Source organism: Micromys minutus, assembly GCF_963924665.1.
Source record: "Micromys minutus genome assembly, chromosome: 15".
Lineage (NCBI taxonomy): Eukaryota > Metazoa > Chordata > Mammalia > Rodentia > Muridae > Micromys > Micromys minutus.
The window spans coordinates 56,827,729-56,851,428 of record NC_137984.1 but is presented as its reverse complement, the minus strand read 5'-3'; the positions used below and the strand labels follow the sequence as shown (position 1 = coordinate 56,851,428).

General features: G+C 40.7%; 1 protein-coding gene across 3 annotated transcripts in view; it reads right to left on the bottom strand.

The window, feature by feature from the left end:
• Nucleotides 1-23,700, bottom strand: part of MED12L (mediator complex subunit 12L) — a 303,185-nt gene that overhangs the window by 71,879 nt on the left and 207,606 nt on the right. For all 3 annotated transcript variants that reach the window (XM_080929626.1, XM_080929627.1, XM_080929628.1), the window contains exons 16-26: nucleotides 23,534-23,681; nucleotides 19,069-19,187; nucleotides 18,376-18,519; nucleotides 16,840-17,003; nucleotides 12,546-12,677; nucleotides 8,552-8,779; nucleotides 7,865-8,006; nucleotides 6,022-6,142; nucleotides 5,569-5,670; nucleotides 4,894-5,007; nucleotides 1,287-1,486 (exon numbers count right to left, since the gene is read on the bottom strand). In XM_080929626.1, coding sequence (XP_080785752.1) covers nucleotides 1,287-1,486; nucleotides 4,894-5,007; nucleotides 5,569-5,670; nucleotides 6,022-6,142; nucleotides 7,865-8,006; nucleotides 8,552-8,779; nucleotides 12,546-12,677; nucleotides 16,840-17,003; nucleotides 18,376-18,519; nucleotides 19,069-19,187; nucleotides 23,534-23,681 — 1,614 coding nt within the window. The remainder of the gene's footprint in view (nucleotides 1-1,286; nucleotides 1,487-4,893; nucleotides 5,008-5,568; nucleotides 5,671-6,021; nucleotides 6,143-7,864; nucleotides 8,007-8,551; nucleotides 8,780-12,545; nucleotides 12,678-16,839; nucleotides 17,004-18,375; nucleotides 18,520-19,068; nucleotides 19,188-23,533; nucleotides 23,682-23,700) is intronic.

Genomic DNA, 23,700 nt, shown 5'->3' with positions numbered 1-23,700 from the left:
GGACTGATATATAATATACAATTGCCATCAAGAACTGTGGTTAAACTTACCACAGTCAAAACAAACCCAAGTGATCATGCATTTAATACAAGCTACAAAAATATGTAATGCACTGCATTTTTAAAATACAAGATTTGGGCTGGAGAGATGGCTCAGCGGTTAAGAGCACTGACTGCTCTTCCAAAGGTCCTGAGTTCAAATCCCAGCAACCACATGGTGGCTCACAACCATCTGTAATGAGATCTGATGTCCTCTTCTGGTGTGTCTGAAGACAGCTACAGCGTCCTCACATACATACATACATAAATAAATCTTAAAAAAAAAAAAATAAAATAAAATAAAAAACTTTTGAAAGTACGGAAAGATAATCAGAAAATATGGGAGCCAGTTATCCGAGCAGAGGTGGAGACAGGTCACTGTGTGCACTTTGGTGTGAGCATTTGCATGTATGCCATGATACAAACATTAGATGGGACCAACAAAATACACACCAAACCAAAACAAAAATTCCCTCCCAAACAGCCCCCCAAAGCAAAACTAAATACAAACAAAACAAAGCAAAGCAAATAAAAGGAATTCTAATTTTAAAGAAAGTACATATTCACCATAAGTGAGACAACTGTAAAATTTTTCTTAATTTTTCCCTTTCCCTGTTTCTCCAAATAATGTTTGAATGCATTATCTTAAACCCTTAAAAAAATGAAACTGGAAACAAATCCTCAGCTCTCTCAGAGCCTCTTTTCCTAGTAGTATACGCATAACAACTCTGAAACCATGTTAGGTGCTGTATGGGGGAACAAGGCTGTTATCTTGCAAGAAAATACTAACACAAAGTGGGATATCGTAAAATACAACTTTAAGATTAGATTAGAACTAGAATTAGCTGTATGAATTCATAATCACACACACATACAAACACACATACATGCACGCAGACACACTGTCTCCTGGGACAGTCTAGAAACAGGATGTTCTACAGCAGTATGGATTTAAACCCGGACCTTGTTTTCTTTTTTAGTACGTGTGTGTGCATGCATGCTTGTAAGCATGTGTGTATGCCACTGACCATGGTGAGTAATGCCCAAATGTGAATCTGTGTAGAAGCCAGAGGGTAATGTCAGGTATCTTCCTAGATTGTTGTCCCCCATATATACCAAGAAAGCATCTCTTAAATGAACCCAGTGCTTATCTATTTAGGTACTATCCCTAGACTTGATACCCTAGGATCCTGTTTCTCTCAAAGAAAAGGTATTCAAGGTAGAAGTCATTTGAAATCAAATGAGTACCTGCTGGCAGATAGTCCTCAGTACATATCTAGCGTACTCTCTCAGATTAGCAGTTTCTATGGAAATACTTTTCCCATAGGCTTTTGGGTTCTGTGCAGTGGTCCAGGCATCCTCAGCATTCCCATCACGGCGTAGACTCCTCATGCTGAAGTCTTCATTCTTTAAAGTATTGACGTTGTTACTGCCAATTTTGGCATCTCCTAAAAAACATGATCACAAAAGCAAAAACCACAGAGGTTCAAAATATTGCCCCAAATATGTAATAAGCAAATTAGGCTAGGTTTCGCAGACTCAAGAGGTATGAATGATATTATTTTGGTATAGCCAGTTGTCCAGCAACAGAAAGTGAATCCAGATATACATAAAAGGAAACAAAAGCTTTGGATATGCAGAAAAGTCAAAGTCACGATTCATTCCTTCTTTTGGTTTACAGAATTTAACATTCTTTTGGTAGCCTTGAAAGGGCCATTATGAATGACATTTAATAACCAAAACACATTGATTTCACCGAAACTTCAGGCCTGACTGTACTCAAGTTCATCTGAGTTATAGACACGAAAATGGGTTACTCACCCTTCTAGGAGTTCCATTTCCATGCCTTCTCTTACAATGACTTATTTTCTATCCATAGGTTTAGAAAAGTTTGCCTTAGCCCACCTTACTATCAACTTCTTGACAAGAGAGCCTTATTCCCGGGGTGGAGAAGGGCAACGCATACTGAGAAGGCTCTAGAGAGCCTCCCCTCACAGAAGCAGCTTAGGCCTTACCTGACCAATCTCTAATGCACTGAGTGAGGTGAGGTAAGCTCTGCATCTGTCTCCCCAAACACTCAACAGGGTATACTTGGATGGAATAAAAATCTCTAGCCGTGAAAATAAAAATAAGTGAGAGATAACTTGGAAGAGAAATTACCAGACAGAAGCAGAGACTTCAAACTTTTGCCTGTTTACCTATAGAAATCAAAAGAAGTGATTTCCTGAGACCAGCAACTGGCATTAGAGGAGGCCTTGTAGAGTAAAAGCAAGCCCAGGCCCAGGCAAAAGCACAAGCAAACAAAACCAACAAAACCAACCAAACAAACCACAAACAAAAATGGAAAATGCAAGGTCAATCCCCAAAAGGTTTTGAATCTGTTGAAAACAAACAAATAAAACTCTGTTCTTGGGAGGAAAAGTAACCAAAATGTCCTAATTAATGTCTACTTTGAAAAATCTTAGAAGCAAAGGGGCTGCAGCTGTTACTCGGTGGCAGAACCTGTCCATCACTCCTGAGACCTTACCCACCACCACACATTAACAAAGAAAAACAACAGAGGTAAAAATATCCACCTCAACATACCACACGCTCATCGTGCGCTTTAAAATATAAAAGCTAGTGCCTTTAGCCATGGGAGTTTACTTCAGTCAGCCGTGCCTTTTAACACTAGCGGACATGTATTCTCTACTCTTAGAGGATGTGAATATCTATGTCTATTTCAAGTTAAACTATGTAAGCTGGGAGCAAAGTTCACTAAAATATCTATTTTCCTGTCTTAAAATATATATTGGTGATAAGAATTGGGATAAAATTGGTTAGAACAACTAGAGTAGATAAAACCTGGGCAAGAGCAAAAAGTGAGTACATTTCTCAGACCATTTACAGTATGTATTTGATGTATGTCTCTACTTTGGATATCAGGACTGAAGTCAGCATGACAATGCTAGAACCTCTGCTAACTGTATAGCCAAAAAACCAAACAGAATAGTCCACATGAGTCTATGGAATCGGTCTAAGGCTTCATTGTGCTGATTATAATTTCTCAGACCAAGAACCTCCCACATTATTTGAATATCTGAAAAGACTGGCAGCTTTACCTGCGATCAGACCAGTTCCACAAACAAGAAGCCACTGTCTAGATGAGACTCATCTTGTGGATGCCACTGAAATGGGCATTCATACTTCCAACATAAGTTTATTGAAAATATATTATTTTCTCTGATGAGACTATAAATAGCTGAAGAGAACTTCAGTTTCTGTCTTCCTGAGCCCCAATGATCACTAATCAGTAAAGTGGGCAGTTCTCCTGCCCTTGGCTGAAATCAGCAGCTGTTGTTTGCTTGTAACATTATAAGACCCTGAGCCCTTTCTTCCCCTTCCTTCATCTCTCCCTTTCCTAACAACCCAACTCTATGCTCTTTCTCTTAAGTGTGTAAAGATTAAACAGAATGATTTTTAAAATACCAAGGATTGCCACAAGGCTACGTTCTTAGCTCTTGAATTATTAATGATTTAAGATATAGGTGTACCACACTCTGAGAGGATGCTATACGCTTTTTTTTTTCCTAAGAAGGACTGAGGCTTCCACATTTTGGCCTTCCTTCTTTTTGAGCTTCATATAGTCTGAAAGTTGTTTCTTGGGTATTTAGAGCTTTGTGGGGCTAGTATCCAATTATCAGTGACTGCATACCATGTGTTCTTCTGTGACTGGGTTACCTTACTCAGGATATTTTCTAGTTCCATCCATTTGCCTAAGAATTTCATGATGTCATTGTTTTTAATAGATGCGTAGTACTCCATTGTGTAAATGTACCACACTTTCTGTATCCATTCATCTATTGAAGGACATCTGGGTTCTTTCCAGCTTCTGGCTGTTATAAGTAAGGCTGCTATGAACATGGTGGAGCATGTGTCCTTGTTAGATGTTGGAGCATCTTTGGGGTATATGCCCAGGAGTGGAATAACTGGGTCTTCAGGTAGTATATTCTTTTAAACTAATTTTAATAGGCTGTTTTATGAATACTCTGCTAGTATTCTTTGCAAATAACATTTGTCAATCAAGGGAAGGCTATATCCTTTTTTGTGTTATCTAAGGCTTACTAAATGGAAACCTGTCTATTCAGTAATTCTGTGAAAATCATAAACCACTTTATAACATGAATTGGCAACTATTGTTTGGTTAAGGCCAAAATGAGGTACCCAATATTAAAAGTAGGCAATATTGGCATTCCCCTAATAATCCTTTATCATTTACATAAACAATATCCTGAGGTGTTGCCCTGCCCATGAATAGAAGGCAGTGCTATGACTAAATATGTAGATAAGAACGTAGAGGCCATCCTGGGAGTGTAAATGAGAGAAGACTAATGTCAGCCGCACAAGCATCATTGCAGCCCCACCGGCTCCACAGAACCATACAGGACAGAACACAAAGTTGTTCAGAGTCACAACCGAAGGAGAAACATGAAATCAAAATCCAGGTTTTCTGAGGTTTTTGTACCTGCAATAAAATCTGGCTGAGATATAAAGCTTTTATTAAAAACATGAAGTGTAATTTCTGTCAGTAAATGAAGGCAAAACAGTCCTGTGGGTCTGAGGACCTGACTCACAGCTGAAAGCGAAGACGAGGCACTTAGATTACAGTGCTCCCAGGGCCACCGCAGGTAAGAGACAGACTCATCCATGTTCCCATCACTTGGGATTAGGGAAAACCATGCTTTTTTTTCCAGAACAAAAACACACGCAAAACTATGCTTCTATTAATATTATTTAGAATTTACAGTGAATATAAATTATTTTGTTTCCACTCCTGGTGATTAGCCAAGAAGCTAAAGGCCACGATAAGTCTTACCAAGCATCATAATTGCCTTTAGGACAGCAAAGACAGCTCCCACTTCTATGCTGTTGTGAGCTGCAGCTAAAAGGTGTCTATCACAAGATGATCTTATTCCGGGGAAAGGTTTGCCTGTGAAAACAACACAAGCCTTCAGCGGCGTAAGCATCATTAAGCATTCGCAATCTTTTAGTCAGTAAGACCTTCCCTTGGTGTCTGTGGGCTTTAACCCACTGATGCTCCATAAAAATCAGTAAGAAATCCTGCCAGTGCTCTTCCTTAATCCTGTCCCTAATTCTCATTAAAACAACCGTTCTGCTCCTCAGGAGGGATGTGGTGCAGCCTCTCTACGCGGAAATGACTTCCCACGGCGTCCACTGCCTCAGGGCAGACAGATACCAGAATCCACACAGTCTTCCCACCAGCATGGGATTTCCTAAGAGCCCAGGCATTTTTATTGTTGATTCATTCCTCACATTTATTTCCCAATATATCCTCATATTACACCCTGAAAGGTGCTGACAGCCCTTTCTATGGCATGATCTCACTCATGATCTCACTCCTCCTCCATCTGTAGATCGAGCTCATGAAAATCAGGGAGGAAATTACAAACTGGACAGCTCACTTGGTTACAGTAGAACCCAAAGTGCCAAATAACCCCCTAAGCAGAGCTTTCTCTTGAGGTCAGCTCACCTGCTGCCTGAGGGAAAAAGCAGGCCTGGGGGGCTCTGAAGAGGTGAAGCAAGAGGCGGCAGGTCATTCTTGCCCCTGGCTCTGCATCTGCATCCCCACAAGCTGGAAAGAGGAAGAGGTTTTCAAAAAACAAAGCTTCCTAACACACTCCACAACAAGCTTTGTTACTTCTAAAATTTCTGCGATACATTAAATAACCCTTCTGTTTAGTAAGGTCATTAGTTGTATCTTTCCGAGGAGCCTTCATGCTGCCTTAAACTAGGTATAAAGCAATGGCAGTTTCCTGTCCCAGAGTTCCACATTACTCTATATAAACATAAATGAATAAAACAGCCACTACCGCTCTACCATTTCTTCCAGGTACCAGGTCACCCACAATGCACACGTCCTTAAATGGTCACATGTGACTACCAACTAGCAAACAATAACAAATGCAGGTCAGAACCAGCTTACCTGCCGCGAGCAGAGAGGGGAGTGCAACGTGCTGCACGACATCTTCCAGGGAGAAACACTGCCGTGCTATCAGGATAGCAATGAAAGTGGCTAATGAGTCATGGAATGAGAGGTCACTCACCTTTAAGAGAAACATTGACAGCTTTTAATACCCAACACCTTTAATGCGGCATCAAAGACCACTATGTCCGAGACATAAGCTGTCAACTCTCCATATGACTCTGACCATCTTCCTAGGCCTAGAGCTACTGTAATAAGACAGAGCAAACTGACTCGTGGCCTAGTCTCCGTGGCATGTGCATGCAACAGAGAAAACACAACGTAACCGTGAAATCCAGTTACTAAAAGTTGTATCATAACTGATGTTTGCCAATGGAATACAATGCCATTTATGGGAAAGGCAGAAGCAGAAGGAGAAGCCTCCCTCAGCAGGAAAATGTGGCCCATTAATACCCGACCTTCCTTCCTGTCACAACTAATGCATTTTTTAATTCAAGAGACTCATTGTAAAAGAACCCTGAAAGTTTTCATTTGGCTGCTAAGTTTAAAAAAGAAATACAAGAGAAAGGAAGGGGAGAAAACTTAATTCAGCTCCAGTGAAATCTCTACATTCCAGATCTCGCAAAATATAGGAAGGAAATACTGAGAGAACACACCAAGCTTCCTAGTGATTGGCACAGGTGCCGCAAGTCACAATGTATATTTTAAAAAATCAACTTAGGTGTTTGTTGGTGTGGAAAAACAGCCTATTATGTATTTTGCACAAATAATGTCATAATCCACGAAATGTAGATAAGGAGGCAGCCTGTCCATTTAGCACTGAAGCAGCAGAAACAGGAAACAAGCCTTCAGCCTTACAACTGTCAAGTTTCTTTAATACATGTACAGGCTTCTGACAAAGATCACCCCAAGAAATGATATAGGCATAAATGGATAGAGAATCCACATAGATATTTAAGGACTGTGTGTGCGTGTGTGTGCATGTGTGTGTGTGTGTGTGTGTGAGTTGTGTATATGTGTGAGTGTGTGTGTGTTTGTGTGTGTGTATATATATGTGTGTGTGTGTTTGTATGAGTGTGTGTGAATATGTGTGTGTTTGTGTGTATTTGTGTGTGTGTGTGTGTATTTGTGTGAGTGTGTGTGAGTATGTGTGTGTTTGTGTGTATTTGTTTGAGTGTGAGTGTGTGTGTATGTGTGTGTGTTTGTGTGTGTATGTGAGTGTGAGTGTGTGAGTGTGAGAGTGTGTGTATGTGAGTGTGTGTGTGTTTGTGTGTGTGTATATATGTGTGTGTATATATGTGTGTGTGTTTGTATGTGTGAGTGTGTGTATGTGTGAGTGTGAGTGTGTTTGTGAGTGTGAGTGTGTATGTGAGTGTGTATATGTGTGAGTGTATGCGTGTGTGTGTACAAACATCATGGTTGCAGCATGCAAGACCAGGAAGTCGTGGTACATGACTTGGGCAATCACTCCATCACTCTACAGGCATAGTCTGAGAATACTGAATATCCTGAGTCTGCACATGGATTTTCTTAAGAAAAGCAACAAATATACTTGGACTTAAATCTAGCCTGTTCTCTTTATATGAAATGCTTTATGTCCTGTGCTGAGGGATCCACAGTGGAGAAGAATGAAGCAGCTGACATTATTCATATTTAAACCCGTAGCTGCTGGATATCAGGCCACAAGGAACCCACTGGAATTCTGTCTGTTACTTCTATTGTTAAAATGTATTTAATTTATGTTAATGACATCACTTTTGGAAATAGAAAAGTATGTTGCTGAGTTACAGTTTAATGAAGTTGTAAAAGATTAAGTTGTAACTGATAAATTAAGAAAACTTACATCCACAGTGCAGAGGACATCATTAAATCCCCACACATGATTTGAGGAACAACAAAGAGCCTTCAGGACCCCCAACCACTCGGAACTCAGAACTGTACAGCAAGCAGTTAGCTCAGAAGAGAAGTTGGCTATGTCATTTATCCTAGAGGAAGGGAGCACAGGGAGGAATGACTGTACACGGTTCTTCATTTTACACCTTTCAGTATCATCAGGCATCACTTAGATTTAAGGATATAATGAACACCCCCTGTATTTATACAAGGTATAATTATTCACAACAACATACAATTATAAGAAATTAATTAGCATACTTTGATTCTATGAGTAAACCCTGTCTACACTTTCACAGTTTTTAGGAATCAAAGGTTAGGACACAAGGCTGGGGATATTCCGCATGTGAGATTCTGAAGTAAGTGACTAATACCATGAGGATAAACAGTTAAAGACATTATGAAATGTAACTAGGCCCAAGCACAGCTTATATCAAAATATAGCATTATTTCTAAAACTTTATAAGCTTTTCAAAATGGACCACCAATAAAAAATGTCCACAGCCAAATCTAGAACCCCAAAGCCACGATTTCCCAGGTATTTAATCAGGATATCGTGGTGTGAGAAGCAGACATTACTAAAGAAACCCCAAAGCAGCTCATCCTTCCTCACTGATGCTGGGGTAAAGCAGCTCACCGGCCAGCATCCTGGTGTCCCATGCACACATTCATGAGGGTGTTGCACACAAAGCTGTACCGATTGGCAGCATTGTCGTTGAGGATCTTGCCCAGCATTGAATAATTAATGCTTCTTGCTGAGGGATTCTCAATGAAGTCCATCATAAAGTCTGGATCCCAGCGGAGGTTGGAATTTGCAGGCATTACATTATTATATATGGTCTGCTTTACTTTTGAACAGGCACTACTAAGGTTAGAAAAAAACAGTTACAAAGGGAACAAAAGCACAAAACAACCAAGAAAATTACTTCACTTATGCACATAACTGGCAACTACTCTAAGACTTTCCTAGATCATCTATATCTTACTAATATCAAAATTTTCGTGAGTCAGCATTGGTACAGTATCTGAGATGCAGTACCTGCTTAACAGGGAGTTTTTTAAATTTATAGGTGGAAAAAAATTCAATGTATTTCCTAAGCCCAACAACTGTTTCTTTCTTAAGAGTAGTTATATAATGTTACAACCTAAAAATAAAAATGGATCCAGTTACACATGAGGAAAAATTTAGTGTTTTAATTCTAACTGTAAATCCTACGCCCAATTCCTCAGGGTGTACTATGCTCAGTAAAGCTACTGTACTAAGGCTACTGTGGGCTCTGAGCTACAGGCGGAAAAGTGAAGGCAAAACTCCAGCATCTGTGCGGCCCACACTCTCCAGTGGGAAAAACAGATAAGACAGTCTACCGTGGGAAGTGACTGTTCCAGCGTGCCTACAAAGCAATAGAAAATGGAGACAGCTGTATGCTCCTACCTAGCTGGGGCTTTACCCTGTATTTCAAGTTTTCCTGAGAAACAAGCAAACATGTTTTAAGAACTGAGTATTTTCAGTAGGCAACATCTGAACAGATATGGAAAACTAGAAATAAGAGAGAATTAGAATGTATTCTCCAACGTTTCTCTGCAGACAAGCAATGGTGTAATCCCAAGCTTTAGATTCCATATTAGCTTGGGTGCTTCTACCCTATTGCTATGGACAGTGAATCCCATTTTCTGCTCAAGAGTTCTAATGTGTTGTACAGTCTCTTGGACCAATATCCTGGCAGATGAAGGTTCTGTCCTTAGGGTGACACACCCATAGCTACTGAGTCGCAGATGCTTCTCTTCTTTCCCTGCACTGTGAGATCTGTTCCACTCTGCTGTCAAATTCACACTTCCCTGGGGAGCCTCTCTGGCTGGGCACCCTAGCTTCTCTAAGCTCTGCGTCTCCTTATCTCTTTATCATGCTTCTCAAGAGGAGCTTCTCTGTTTTGATAAGATGCTGGCTGCCATTGGGAATATTCTCTCATCCTCCACACCGTCTGCTGCCCACACACGGGGAACTGAGCCAAACGTCCAGGCATGTTCCTTCTATAACTGTGTGTCTCAGGAAGACCAATAGAGTAACAAAAGCATCACACGCCTTCAAGTCAGAAAACTAGTACTAAATCCGAGCTTCATCATGTCAAAAATGACCAGGAACAATCGTTTGTGGCTAAGGAGACTCATTCTACGTCCCAGGATAATGACAATTCAAAACTTTAACGGAACAATGGGCACCGTTTTGTGGCACGCAGAAGGCCAAGCAGCTAGTGTTATACTTCCCCAAATTTCCTCTCTATCCAACTTAACATTGTTTTAGATTAACTGTGACAACTTTTTATTACTATTGAAATCTCCCTGCCCCTGTAGCTTCTTTGTAAATGTTTTTCCTAACCTTAGCTGTTCATGAGGACCCTGCATTCATCATCTGTGATGCCTGCCCTCCTGGTGTTAAGAACACCTTAGTCCACTAACAAAACATGTAAAAATATCTCCTGTGCATTTTTAATGACCTCACTTAGCCCACCTGGTACTAAATTACAGGAACAATATGGGCTTTCCACCATTAAAATCAGGGCTGTTGCAAAAAAAAAAAAAAAATACCCTATCTTTGTGAAGTGTAAACTGAAAATTCAAAGTGCAGCAGTAGAAAAAAAATTAAGTATTTTGATTGTTATTTCATTCAAATATTTTACAAAATATAGGAAGAACCATTTTAAATCAAATGGTAACATTTTGCCAGATTTACTTATTAACGCCACTAATGTTTTGCCAACAGTAGAGTGACGATGTAGCGCTAGGAAGGACATGTTGTTTTGTGTAAAAAGCAGTATTATCCTATCTTCAAAATGTTGGATAAAAGAGAATAAGTTCTCAGGAGATTTGCTTCCTAGACAGGAGCCAAACCACAAGGAAATACATGATGTATGTAGAGCAGCCAATACTGAGGTTTGCAGAAGGACTGGCTGAGAATGGGTTGTCATTGCACACAAGGGTGTCAGCAAGCAGGGCCACAGATGCTGTGTAACAAGGCACGTGTACCAGGCTGGGGAAGAGAGCCTCAGGGAGGGGAGAGCAGCAGCAAGTATTCAGTGTTCGGGCCGTGAGGACCAGAGGAAGTGTCTTGGGACAGAAGAGAATATACTTCAGTAAGGGAACTTGAGAGAGACGGAAGCCAACAGATCTCAAGGGCCAGATCAGAGCTGAGAACAGGCTACGATGAGTCTGGGTAAAGGCAGTGAAGCCAATGAGAAGGACTCTGCAAGTTGGTCCAAGCAAAAGATGCCCGTTCTGGTAGTGCCTGGGGCACTGAAGAGAGGTCAAATGTGATCCAACATGGAGGGAGAGCTCACAGCACTGCTAAGCAGACTGAGCACAGAGCATGGAGGAGCAGAGGAACCGTCACTGACGTCTCTGCTCCATTCCAATGCCCTCTGCCATGTTGTTTCCTTCTGTAGTTCCCCAACAGGCACTTAATGTCTGGCACACACCATGCTAAGCAACAGATGAAAGGAACTGGGACTTAGACAGACAGTTAAGAACAGAGAGACAAACATAGAGCAAGCTTGCAAGGAACTCTGAAAATGTTCCTAGTTAGGTGAAAGCAAAGACAAAATGCAGAATGTTTTTACTCAAGAAACTGTAACCATAGTTACACAAACAGCAATGTATGCTAACAGGAGGCCATAACTTCTGCAAAAAATAATTCGGTATGAACTCTGAGTCAGAGTTCTGAGAAGATGAAAGTACAAAGTTGATTACACTAAAAACTTTGGGACTTGTTTTAAAAAATGTTCCTTAAGCAACACAATTAATTGACAGGTGGAAAACTCTTGGCAGGAGAATGGTTGCCATCGAAAGGTTTACTAACAAGCAACTTATTTAAGCTATGTTTAATAGCACTGTCCCTAATCCACACAGGTACTCCTGTGCAGTGCTGCCAACACCAGGCCTTATCACCCTGTGACTCAGTTGCATAAAAGCGGCCTTGCAAATAGTTGCTTAGAGTTCGCGCTGGTTGAATGATACTCAGGGAGGAGCTAGCCTTCCATCAAAGCCTCCTCTATGCAGGAGGAAATGATTTGCTAAAGACTAAGCCGGTTTAAAAAAAAAGAAGAATACATTTTAAAACGCCAGGTTGGGAGGTTAAGGTGTTGAGCCTTCCTAACCACTAGGAAGGAGGAAAATTTGCAACTCTGAGATGCGGAAGTCGGAGTAGCAGGAAAAGCCTGCTTTACAGGTGAGATGGGAACAGAGAGGACTTGACACAAAAGCACCATGAGACTTTCAAAGTTTAAATTCTATCTTAAACTAAAACATAAGCACATACCAGATTTTTATCATGGCTTCAATATGGCTTATCTAACACTTCTAAAAGAATGTGAAATCTTAAGTAAGAGACACTTCCAGGGGTGCTGGCTTGTCACCTAAAGCCACTGTCATCTACTAAAGACAATCTTGCAGTCACACATCTTTACTTATTGTTACTAGGCATTTTAGTGTCTGTCTAAATGAGTCTCCAGTGGATCAGAACGTTGGATTGGCTTACATTAGTGCACAGCATATAAACAGAAACGGGACCGCCAACAAACAGGTGTGATCAAATCTGGCTTTCTATTGTTTTATTCTGATTTTTACTTTTTCCTGCTTACCTAAAAAGGTCTCCAAATTTACTTCTGAGGTGGCTGCAAGATACATAGAGGTCATAGAGGTAGGCCAAGATACATCTTTCAGGGGAAGAACATTCCGAGGGGTTCACAACATGTTTCACCACACCACACAACCTGAGGACACACATACAGGAATAAAAAGTCACGTATTTATACTATGTGAGTAAGTAATGAATTTTTTAATGTCTACCTAGTACTTACAAATATGTATCAAACAAAAAAGAAACCTGATTGCTCATAAAAATATGAAGTTATTAAATATCAATTTTTGTTACACCGAATACTAGAAACGTTTAAAAAAGAAACATCATTTAAAAGACACATAGGTAATGAAATGAATTTTTCACACTATGATTAGCAATTAAAACTCCATCACTTAAGCTGCTGTGACTCCCTGGAAAAGAAGAAAAGGCTTGGCAGAGAGCTTTAAGTCAATACAAAGTTTCACAAATTCAATCAGCTGGCAAGGATTGTTCACTAGATTGGAAAGAAACAGTTGTTCAGTCTGGGAAATCTGTTGAACTTGAATCCATGGTTTGGAATCCCATTCTTCTTGTTTATGCTAACTACATACAAATTTACCTTGACTTATGTGAACAAGATGAAAACCCATTCTCTTTAGATGCATCCTTTACAATAATGCCTTCCTTTCAAGAGTACCAACACCACAGCCATTTTCCTCCATTCAAAACCATGGACTCTTCTGACCACACAACATAGCTGTCAGTACGGCACAGAAGGCAACCTGTGGTCCACCCATACATGAGTCTGACTCCGCCACCACCCTGTACAAAGAAGGTGAAGTGACCTGAACAGAGAAAGGAAAGGGGAGACTGGGTACATAGTGGACCACTCTCCACCATTCAGAAAACTAGGGAAATGACGAGATAGATGGTCTACAGTGTTCAGATCCATTAGGAACAGGCATTCTCCAGCATCAGAGACGGATACCAGTAAAATAAGGAGCAGCCATGCAGTATCTGAAGGAATGTCTCCTGATGGGGTCATTTGGTGAGGATAAAGGAGAGCAACATGCTATGTTAGTCTCTCTGGGTCCATATTACGTCACTCAGGATGGTTTGTTGTTGCTGTTGTTGTTCCATCCATTTGCCTGCCAATTTTATAATGTATTTTTTTCCTAACAGCTAAGTAATATTTTATTGTGTAAATGTATCATATTTTCTTTACCCAGTCTTTGCTTCAGGAACATGGAAATTGTTTCTAGTGTCTGTGATTATGAAGAAGGCCACAGTGAGCACAGTTGAACAAGTGTCCTTGTGGTAGGATGAAGCATCTTTCATGCATATGTCCAGGAGGTAGATTCTGAGAAACTACCACAGTGATTTCCACAGTGGCTCTACAAGTTTGCACTCCCACCACATCCTCACCAGCATGAGCTGCCACTTTGTGTGTGTGTGTGTGTGTGTGTGTGTGTGTGTGTGGTTACTGTAGCAATTCTGACAGGTGTAATATGGACTATCTGGATCATTTTGATTTGTATTTCCCTGATGACTAAGGGTGTTGAACATTTGTTTAAGTGTTGCTCAGCCATTTGAGATTCCTCTGTTGAAAATTCCGTTTAGATGTGTATCTCATTTTTAAATTGAATTACTTGGTTTGTTGGTGTTTAGTTTCTTGAGTTCTTTATATATTTTGATATATCATTCCTCTGTCAGATATGGAGTTGGTGAAAATCTTTTCCTATTCTGTCAGCTGCTGTTTTGTCCTAATGAGATAAGTACTCACTTATAAGTAAATGTTAGGTGTGAAGTAAAAGGCAATTCAGGCTACATACAATCCACAGACCCAGAGAGGTGAAGAAACAAGAAGGGACAAATGGAGGGGAAATAGAATAGATTTTGCAGGTGCACTAAAGGTAGATGGGTGTGGGAACAGGAGGGATCAGGTGTTAGGGAGCGAGTACTGGGAAAGATACTGTAATGGGCACTTGAGGGGCACAGTAGAAATCTAGTGCAATGAAAACTCCCTGGAATCTACAAGGGAGAACCTAGCAGACTCCTAGTTGTGGGGGATATAGAGCCTGAACCAGGCATCTTTTGTAACAAGGCAAGGTGTCCAGTGTCAGGACTGGAACATGAATTCAACCACGAATCTTCCACATACAATTTGTCCAGCCTATAAGCTGTATAAAGGTGGCACAGAACTTTTGGGAGTGGGCAACCCACTCTGAGAAGCCGACACATAAACTGCCTGGAGAGCCAGGAACCAGAGGTTGAATAGCCCAGAGACCTAGGACAGAACCAAACACAACTAGAAAGAAAAGTAGTGAATAAGATTATCCCTAACGATACTCTGCTATACTCATAGACCAGAGCCATAAGTGTCCATCAGAGAAGATTTATCCAGCAACTAATGGGAGCAGATACAGAGACCCACAATCAAACATTAGGAAGAATGTAGGGAATCTTGCAGAGGAGAGGGAGGAAGAAAGGATGGTAGAAACTAGAGGGGTCAAGTATACAAGAACATGGCCTACATAATCAACTAAGCAGGGCTCATGGGAGCCGACAGAGACTGAACCTACAATCAGGGAGCCTTTATGGGTCTGATCTAGGTCCCCTGCATACATGTTATGGTGTGTAACTTGTTATTCTTATAGGGTTCCTAATAGTAGGAACGGGTGTTATCTCTGATTTTTTTGCCTGCTTTTGGGACCCATTTTCTCCTACTGGGTAGCCTTGTCCGTCTTTGATATAAGGGATATGCCTATTATCATTATTGTAACTCATTCATTAGATATCCCCGGGAGGCCTGCTCTTTTCTGAAGGGAAATGGAGAAGTGGATGTGGGGGAAGGGCCGGATGAGGACGAGGAACTGGGAAGAGTGGGAGGGAGGAGTAACTGTAATGGGGATTGTAATATATCAGAGAAGAATAAATTTAAAAAATAAATAAAAATTTAAGGAGTATAAAGACAAAAGAGGGCAAAAGGTACAAACAAGGGTCACGCAGTTTAAGGGGAAGCAACGATTCAATCTGCTGGGTATGCGGAAGCAAACAGATCCCAACAGAACATGGAAAGGAAAGAATTACCCGATGACTAAAATAAACAAATACAAACTGACAGTTGCCTTCATTTACAGCAGTTTTCACATGCCAGGACTAAAACCTTGCCCTGTGCTCTGATATTCTATCATATTAAGGGGAGAAATTATGATTTTGGCAAAACATGCCCTACTGTGTGTCATAGTTAGAGACAGCTGTCAACCTGACACAACCTGAGTCACTTGGGAATGGCCTGGGGACATGTCCTTAATTTCCAATTCACATGGGAGGGTCCAGTGTCTGGTGGCCTGTGGCTCTAGGCAGGCAAGGGAGGCATGCCAGGAAGTTCCCACAAGCAGCCTGTGCTTGAGCTCCCGTCCTGGTGCGCCTCAGAGATACAACTGCATCCTATACACTGGCAAAAACATCCTTTGGTAAGGTTGAGTTTGGTCACAGTGTTTACTGAAGCAACAAAAAGCAAAATAGGACATTAGAAAGAAGGCAAAATAAACTCTTCCCCTGTTGAACAATACAAAAGAGTGAAGCCTCACAGAAATATACACATCTCACAGCTCTCCAGGTTTGCAGCACTCTACTTTGGAAACTAGAGTTACGTGTAAACCAAGAAAAGCCTTTGCAAACTGATGCTGCTGGAGAAATCCTGTGCTAGGTTACTGTGGGGGACAAGACAAATGAAGAGACGGGAGAATAAAGAATACGTTGTCTGTTTTAGAAAAGGCCCTAGAGGAGCAGGTGGGAAGCAGGCAGCACAATGTTTGCACCGAGCTCCTGTATTTCTCTGGCCATTCAAACACAGCCTCTTCAAACACACTGGGCAGCTCCTCAGCTGCAGAATGAGCCGTTGTCTATCTGGCACACAGACAGAGAAGATGGCCAAGATGCTGCAGTGCAAGGATTACTTAGCGTCTGACTGTCTTTTCAAGCGGACACTGACCAGTATCCGGTGCTCGCAGTGAGTTGTTGGGCCACTTAAATGAGAAGAGAGCTGGACATGGCCAGGGCATGGAGACGAAGGTAGTGAGCAAATAAAAAGGCAGTTCCTGCAATTCTAGCTCCTATATTTAATAAGACATCTAAAATGTCAAAACAAATGGTATCAAAACAATCAAACTAACAGTCTAAACAAAACTGCCCTTTAGAACTCAGTACGATTTTTCTCCTAAATGCACTGTATCTCACTATGAATTCTACCTTTTGGGATTAGGAAAAACACAAAACCAAAACCAAATAAACACTACTTATATACCCACCCTTCAAACACCTGGGCTGTCTGATCGGGGTTTAGGATCAGGCAACTATGGTACCGCCTGAGCACAGCTACGATGCAGACACACAATCCTGTCGTGTAACTTCCTGCCAGGCTGGAGGACTTCAACAGCAGCTCTGCTTCTACCACACTCAGTTCGTTCAGCAACTGCAGCAGAAGCGGCAGGGGAGGGGGACAAACAGGAAACTGTTTAGAGAATCACTAGTGCACACATTCCGTAGGCTATGGCCTCAGGAAGCACACCAGCTGTTGCTGGCATTTACTAACCCTTACTAACTTAAACAAATATTTTCTGTCTATACACGACCAGGGTTTAATCACTGCTGCAATAGTTATCAAAACTTTCTGATAGTCCAAAGCCCTGAACTAGGCTTTAAAAACAAAACAAAACAAACAAACAAACAAACAAATAAATAAAAAACCCATTCTTTATTTTTTTCTATTTATTCTTCATTTCTTTTTCTTTCTTTCCTTCTTATGCATTGTTGTGCTTCCTTTTCTCTTTCCTTTGAATGCAATTAATAACATTAGTAACTACTTCTTATTTATAAAGCTTGGAGCAAGCTATATAATAGAAAAAAAATCAAGCCTAATGTCTATTCATTAACAAAAGGAATAAATAAACCAAAATGTGTGTAACTACAGTGAAACAAATAAAATTATCAGGAGTATTTCAGAAAACATTTATGCTTTCACTGAGGGAATTATACTATAGAGAATATAGTATTTCATTATTCTCAAAGCAAAATAATAAGGTACCAAAAAAAAACAAAACAACAAAAATTCTTCAGGTGTATAAAGTGTTAAATGAGAGGTGTACTACTAACACCAATTACACCTCAACAGGAAAACTACTAACTCAAAATGTCTCAAACACTTTAAAATATACTAAGTGCTAAAAATAGTTTTAATGTAATGGAACTGGCACATGTTCAAAGGCATGAAGTTCCAAGAGGCCAAAGAGAGTTGGGGCAGAGATGTGATTAGGAAAAGATAATCAAAGGGGAGTAAGTTCAATTAATAGGAGCAAGATACTCTCACGTGCTAAAATCATATCGCAGTGTGGTTACAGGTAGCAGGATGCATTGTACCTGGTAAAATTCGGGAAAGGACATCTACCATCACCAGATGTTTGCTAACTTGCTATAAGAATACACATAACATAAACATGTTCAGTACCCAATATCCACATGGTGTCTCATAAAATTCCATAAATCCACTTTCAAGAGAGCCAGTTCTGAATTTTACAGGCACACACAGAGTGCACATATGCAGGCAAGACATCCATGCACATAAGAGATATCTAAAAATGTCTTTTAAATCAGTGTAAGCCAGGCCACAAGCTTGTAGCCTTAGGTACTCAGGGGTCACTTCAGATGGAATGACCAGCTAAACAATATAGTGATATCCTGGTTTTAAAATCAACAAATAAAAGTTAGAAAGAAACAGGATAAATCTCTAGTGTCTGGTTGGTTTGCTTTCTTAATAGGAGAAGAGCACAGTACGGTCTGCTTGACACCTGTATCGCAAAGTCAATCAGCCCATTGATGTTCAGCGCTGGCTCCATGAGATCAAAGATGAGCTGAATGTGGTGAGCCAAAGGGAGGTGATAGGATGTTCCAGATGCAAAGCTTGTGATCTGTTCCAGCACATTGTTAGAGATCTGCTCAGACAAAAGCAAGGAAAATCATACAACCAAGAGCTGGGAGAGGCTTCATTTAGATACATCGATCATTTTTACAGTAACATGTGAATTCATGTGATTCTATTTAGAAACTGGTGTTTCCACAGAAGCCAAAACATATACAAATCAGCATTCTTACAAACATCATTGAAAATTTCAATATAATCTATATACTAATGACCCCAAAGGAAAAGTGAGATTTGTTAACTAACAAATGGATTTTTTCTCAATTTCACAGTATTTTAATTAAATCATCAAATGGTTTCTCCTTTACCAATAGTGACGCTTCGACAGCATGTCATATAATAAGTACATTAGGAATTACCTTTATGTATTGCTAATTATTATAAAGCAAAAATAGTTTCATAAACTGGTGTTGAAGAAAACAACCAACACTTAGAAATGAAGTTTCATATGCTTTCATGTCTGTGAAGGTCCTTCATAAAAGTTAAGGCTAAAAGCACACTGAGACTGAGCTTTAAGGAAGTAGGAATATTCAGTCTGTGACAAACAGCCTTGAATGGATACCTGAGATGTTACTTGATGCTGATCAAAGTACGAAAGGAGCTGCAGTTTTGTGAACACATTTTCCGGGGTTGGAAAGACTTCCTGCTTGCTCTTCCTGGCCTTCTGTCCTTCGTCCCCAACTGAAGAAACATGACATGTGTTACTGTCCATTTAAATCAATCTCCTCATATTTTTAAACATTTTTTGATGGGTGTATGAGTGTGCATACACTTGCTTGTACACACCTGTGTATGGAGGCCAGAGGAAAATGTCTAGTGTCACCCTTTGGGTGACAACAGCAGTGAAGTTTATCTTCTCTGATGGTACTTTAGGACAGAGTCTCTTACTGGCCAAAAGTCTCCAAGTGAGCTAGCCTGGCTGGCTAAGGAACACAAGGGGCCTGCCCACAGCCACACCTCCACAGCAATGGGATTACAGCCACCCTCCATCACGCCCAGGTATTTGTATGTGGATCCTGGAACATTGCCAAGTTCTTCCGGTCCCAGCCTTTTATGGGTATTTTTTACTGAAGTATGGCATACATAGGCGAAAGCAATATATACTCTATGCATGTTCACAAACAGAAAGAGATCCAAATCGTGAAGTAATAAATCAAAAAACCACCTACCCAACTCTAACCTCTTGGCTCTGCTCAAGGGGACAAAGGTTTAGACTTGAGTGGGTGGGAACTTTCACTCAGCATTGTTTTAAGATTGGCTCATTATTTAGGTAATTTTAATGTGTACTAAATGTTAGTAATGCTCACATACATGATCCCAAGGTGTGAATATATGCCATAATTTATCGATTCTTGCAAATAATGACTTGATTCTGGCTACCATAATGTGTCCTTATTAACATTCATCATTAAGTGACTTTAAAAATACAGGAATAAACCGCCATGGTAGGATGTGGAACACCAAAGCCCACTATGAATAAACAGGACATGTTATAGGCTTTTTAAAAAAATATGGATTATTTATTTATTTTGTGTTCATATGATTTCACCATGGAATATTTGAGGAATGAATCAAATGTTCATCAAAGTCTGAGGGAGTTCTCTCCTCCAGAAACCAAATTCAGGTGGTGAGGCTTGGTGACAAGTGGCTTTGCCTTCTGAGTCATTTCACTGACTTTTAGACTCTTCTTTGTATTTTATAATCAGTTAAATATATGCATGTTTATTTACAATCTTGCTTATTTGAGGAACTCTGGCTTTCTGAACAACTAAGAGCAAAATTAAAGTCTCTAGAAACTGGATTGCATCTATGTATATACAAAGGCAAATTTAAAAATGAAAAGTAATGGTCAGGTTACAGTTCTAAAGCACTGTGTGCTATCTGGTTAGAGGGATGGCTGCAACTTAGTTTCACGTGGGAATTGTTAGTTCAGAAGACAAATGTTTCTTATATCTCTACAGAAGGCATAGGAAGTCAGCAAGATTCCAAGCTCCACATCAAAAGCGGAATTTCCTTTGAACAGTAAGTCAGATATGAAACCAAAGTGAATTGTGACGTTTAGCCTCATACAAAGGATGGTGATAGCAGACTAAACAGTAGTAAGATGAGCTGGCTTTGGCTTGCCCTGTAAGCATGAAGCTCTGAGTGCAGATTCCAGAACCCATGTCTAAAAAATGCTAGAAGTGAAGTTACCCGCCTGCAGTCAGAACAACTCACGCAGCCTCGCTGAGTTATAAGCTAATAAAAGACCACGAACAAACAAGAGAGTGGAGGACACTGGGGGACTGACGCTTGAGTTTGCTTTCTGACCCTCACCCCCCATTCCTGCTCACATACATCAGAGGAAGTGCTGATAAAGTATGTGACAAAAGTCCACTTCTGTCAGATTAGACCAATGACACGAATGAATGAGACCTCCTTCTCTTTGAGTGTCTCTTCCCATCAGCCCCTCTCTCCCTGCTCTTACACGTATCATACGTATATTTGAGACACCCAAGTTTTGATTTAGCTTTCAATTCCCTAATATGACTACTCCGAACTGAAAGGGTCGGACCTATTTTCTTATGTGCATGAATGATCCATCTTGTCTCCCTCGGATCAGAACCGACGACTTGAGGAAGGAGGCCTAGCTCAGAATTCCCAAGTGCATGTTGGTTTGCTCATCTGTGCGAACAGCTTCCACTAATGAGACATGTAAAGTCATAAAAGCTCAACTGAAAAGCAATAACTGAGTCTTGTGATCTGGAAAGAGACACTGATGCTTAGTGGTGGGTTGAAAAGAAAGACTCGCATGCCACCTGCACAAGTAACAACAGACCTTAATACGCTTTTCTTGCCTATTCTTGTCGTTCTAGCATGTGTCATTGCTCTTCCAATACTTAATTTTTACATTAAGATTTTAAGCCTTTAAATTCAGAAAGTGTTGACCTTTTAGACAATGTTATGGTAAAGTTGTCATGAAACTTGGCTGTTAAGCTGGAAATATTGTTTAAGCTTTAAGTTAGGGGAGCAGAGGTAGCTCAGTCAGCATACACGTAAGGCCTGAGGTCAGTCCCTAGCACATGGGAGGCAGAAGCATGAGGAAGAGATGTTCAGGGTAATCGATCAAATTCCAGCCTGCCTAGAAGACAGAAGCCCTTATCTGAAAGAGACCAAATGTAACAGCAGTCTTCTTGATACAAATTCCCAGGGAAAGCTGGGTTGCTTCTGCAAGTGTCTTTGAAAGTGTCTTCAAAAATCGAGTTTTTGTTTTCCCAATAACAAAATATATGCTAGTCTAAGGGATTGTTTTCCTTTTTCCTTTCTAATCTTCACATTGCTGAGAAAAGTAGAGATAGGTGTGTGTGTGTGTGTGTGTGTGTGTGTGTGTGTGTGTGTACAAATTTCCTTTAGCCTCAAGTACAGTTGGCTAACTTCTTGTATATAAACAAAGTCTTAAATAATAACTTAAAATGAAGACTGTTTACCACGTGGCTGAGGACTGTAGCTGGAATTAAATAGAGGAAGATGCCAGTTTGAAGTGGTGTTTATGTGGCGGATACTTTGAAACCCTGAACAGTGAGTGAACATCTCTTTTGTAGTCCATATGGAAGATTGTCAGCTTAGGGGGTTGGCACAAAGGCAAAACTGCAGGAAGGAAGGGAGCTTGACAGCAGGCTGCTTCTCTCCCCTTCTGACTATCTTTGGTCTTTCTCCACCATAAACTGCAGAAATCTGCAAAGACCCTCTACACTAATTTAGATACATTAAGCATGACTGTGCCTCTTACAGGTATCAACACCTCCCACCTGCATTTCAATTCTGCTGAAAGCTGCTTCAGACGCCCTTGGCTAGCTACTGGTGAGCCTTCCATAGTCAATCTTCTATCCCAACTCATTTCCTGTTTTCTCTGAGAGAGTTTTCTTAGACAGAGCAGTTTCTTTTTCTAGCTCAACAAGAAGAAGTCAACAAAAGAGTTTCATTTCCCTTTCTCTGCTCTTGGTTGTTTCTCATGGCTCTGGTCCTAAACAGGCAAGGGAAGGGAGCCAGGGATGGATATCACATGAGGGCAACTTCCTCACTGTGTTCTCAAAAGCCCATCTGACAAACAGTGGCGCTCCAGAAAAAGCTGAAACACAGCCTAGCAGCTCTTCTGCTGAGCTCAGGTAGGCTCACGTATTCTGATGGCAGAAAAAAAAGTCAACAGTTTCCACTTTTAGGAAAAATCTAGTAGACATAACAAGCCCTAGTAATATATCCTGTTAAAGTCATAAAAATGGAAAGGTTCCTAGGACTTTCTAACTAAGTAGAAAGAACATCTGTGTACACTGGGCAAACACAACCCTTTCCTCCTTCGTATGGCCGACTTGTTAGCGAGGGAGAGAGCGGTGGTGGTGCTGACATAGAAAATGATGCCATGTTTTAGACCATGACTATGATCTGATGTAAACCTTAAAAAGAGTAATTAGGCAAACGTGAAGTAGATAATTAGAGGACTCCAATTATGCAACACAATGACACAATGCAAGGACTAAGCTCTGAAAACAAAACAAAACTTTGTGAAAGGAACAGGGAAAGAAAATGTCAAGTCAAAAGGATCCAACTGCCCATTTCACCCGGAGTTATGTGGTAACACACTTAGCCATGGCTACTTTGGCAGTTCCCTTCTGAACAGTGTGTAGTCAGTATCCATATCATGATTTGCAGCTCATGTGACATATGAGAGGACAGAGAAAGAGCAAATGATGCAAAGGAACGATGAACTGGCTGCTTGGAGGCAGTGTTTCCACTGGTTATTCAGAACATCACCACAGCGATGACCATAGAGAACTCACCTGTATCTCCCTATAGAAGGCGGTGAATTAACAGGAAGGATGCTATTAGTGAGTGTAAGGCCTTGGAGTGCAAATGTGCCTATTCACATTCCAGTGTGACAGTCATGCAAGAGAGGAAACACTGGGGGCAGTGGCATGGAGCCCTCTGATAAGGCCCGTGAGAGCAGGGAACACAGACAAATGCAATGGGAGCCAGGGCACCGGGCTCCTTACCCCCTGATTCTGTGGTGCTCTTCTTGTTCAGAATCTTGAGGATATCTTTGGTAATCTTCTTTAGCTGATGCCTGGCTTCGTCACGCTCTTTTCCGACTCCATAGAGAAGGATTGTGCGCTGGTTACATTCATGATTTGAAGATTCATCCTGAAAAACAGCAATAGCC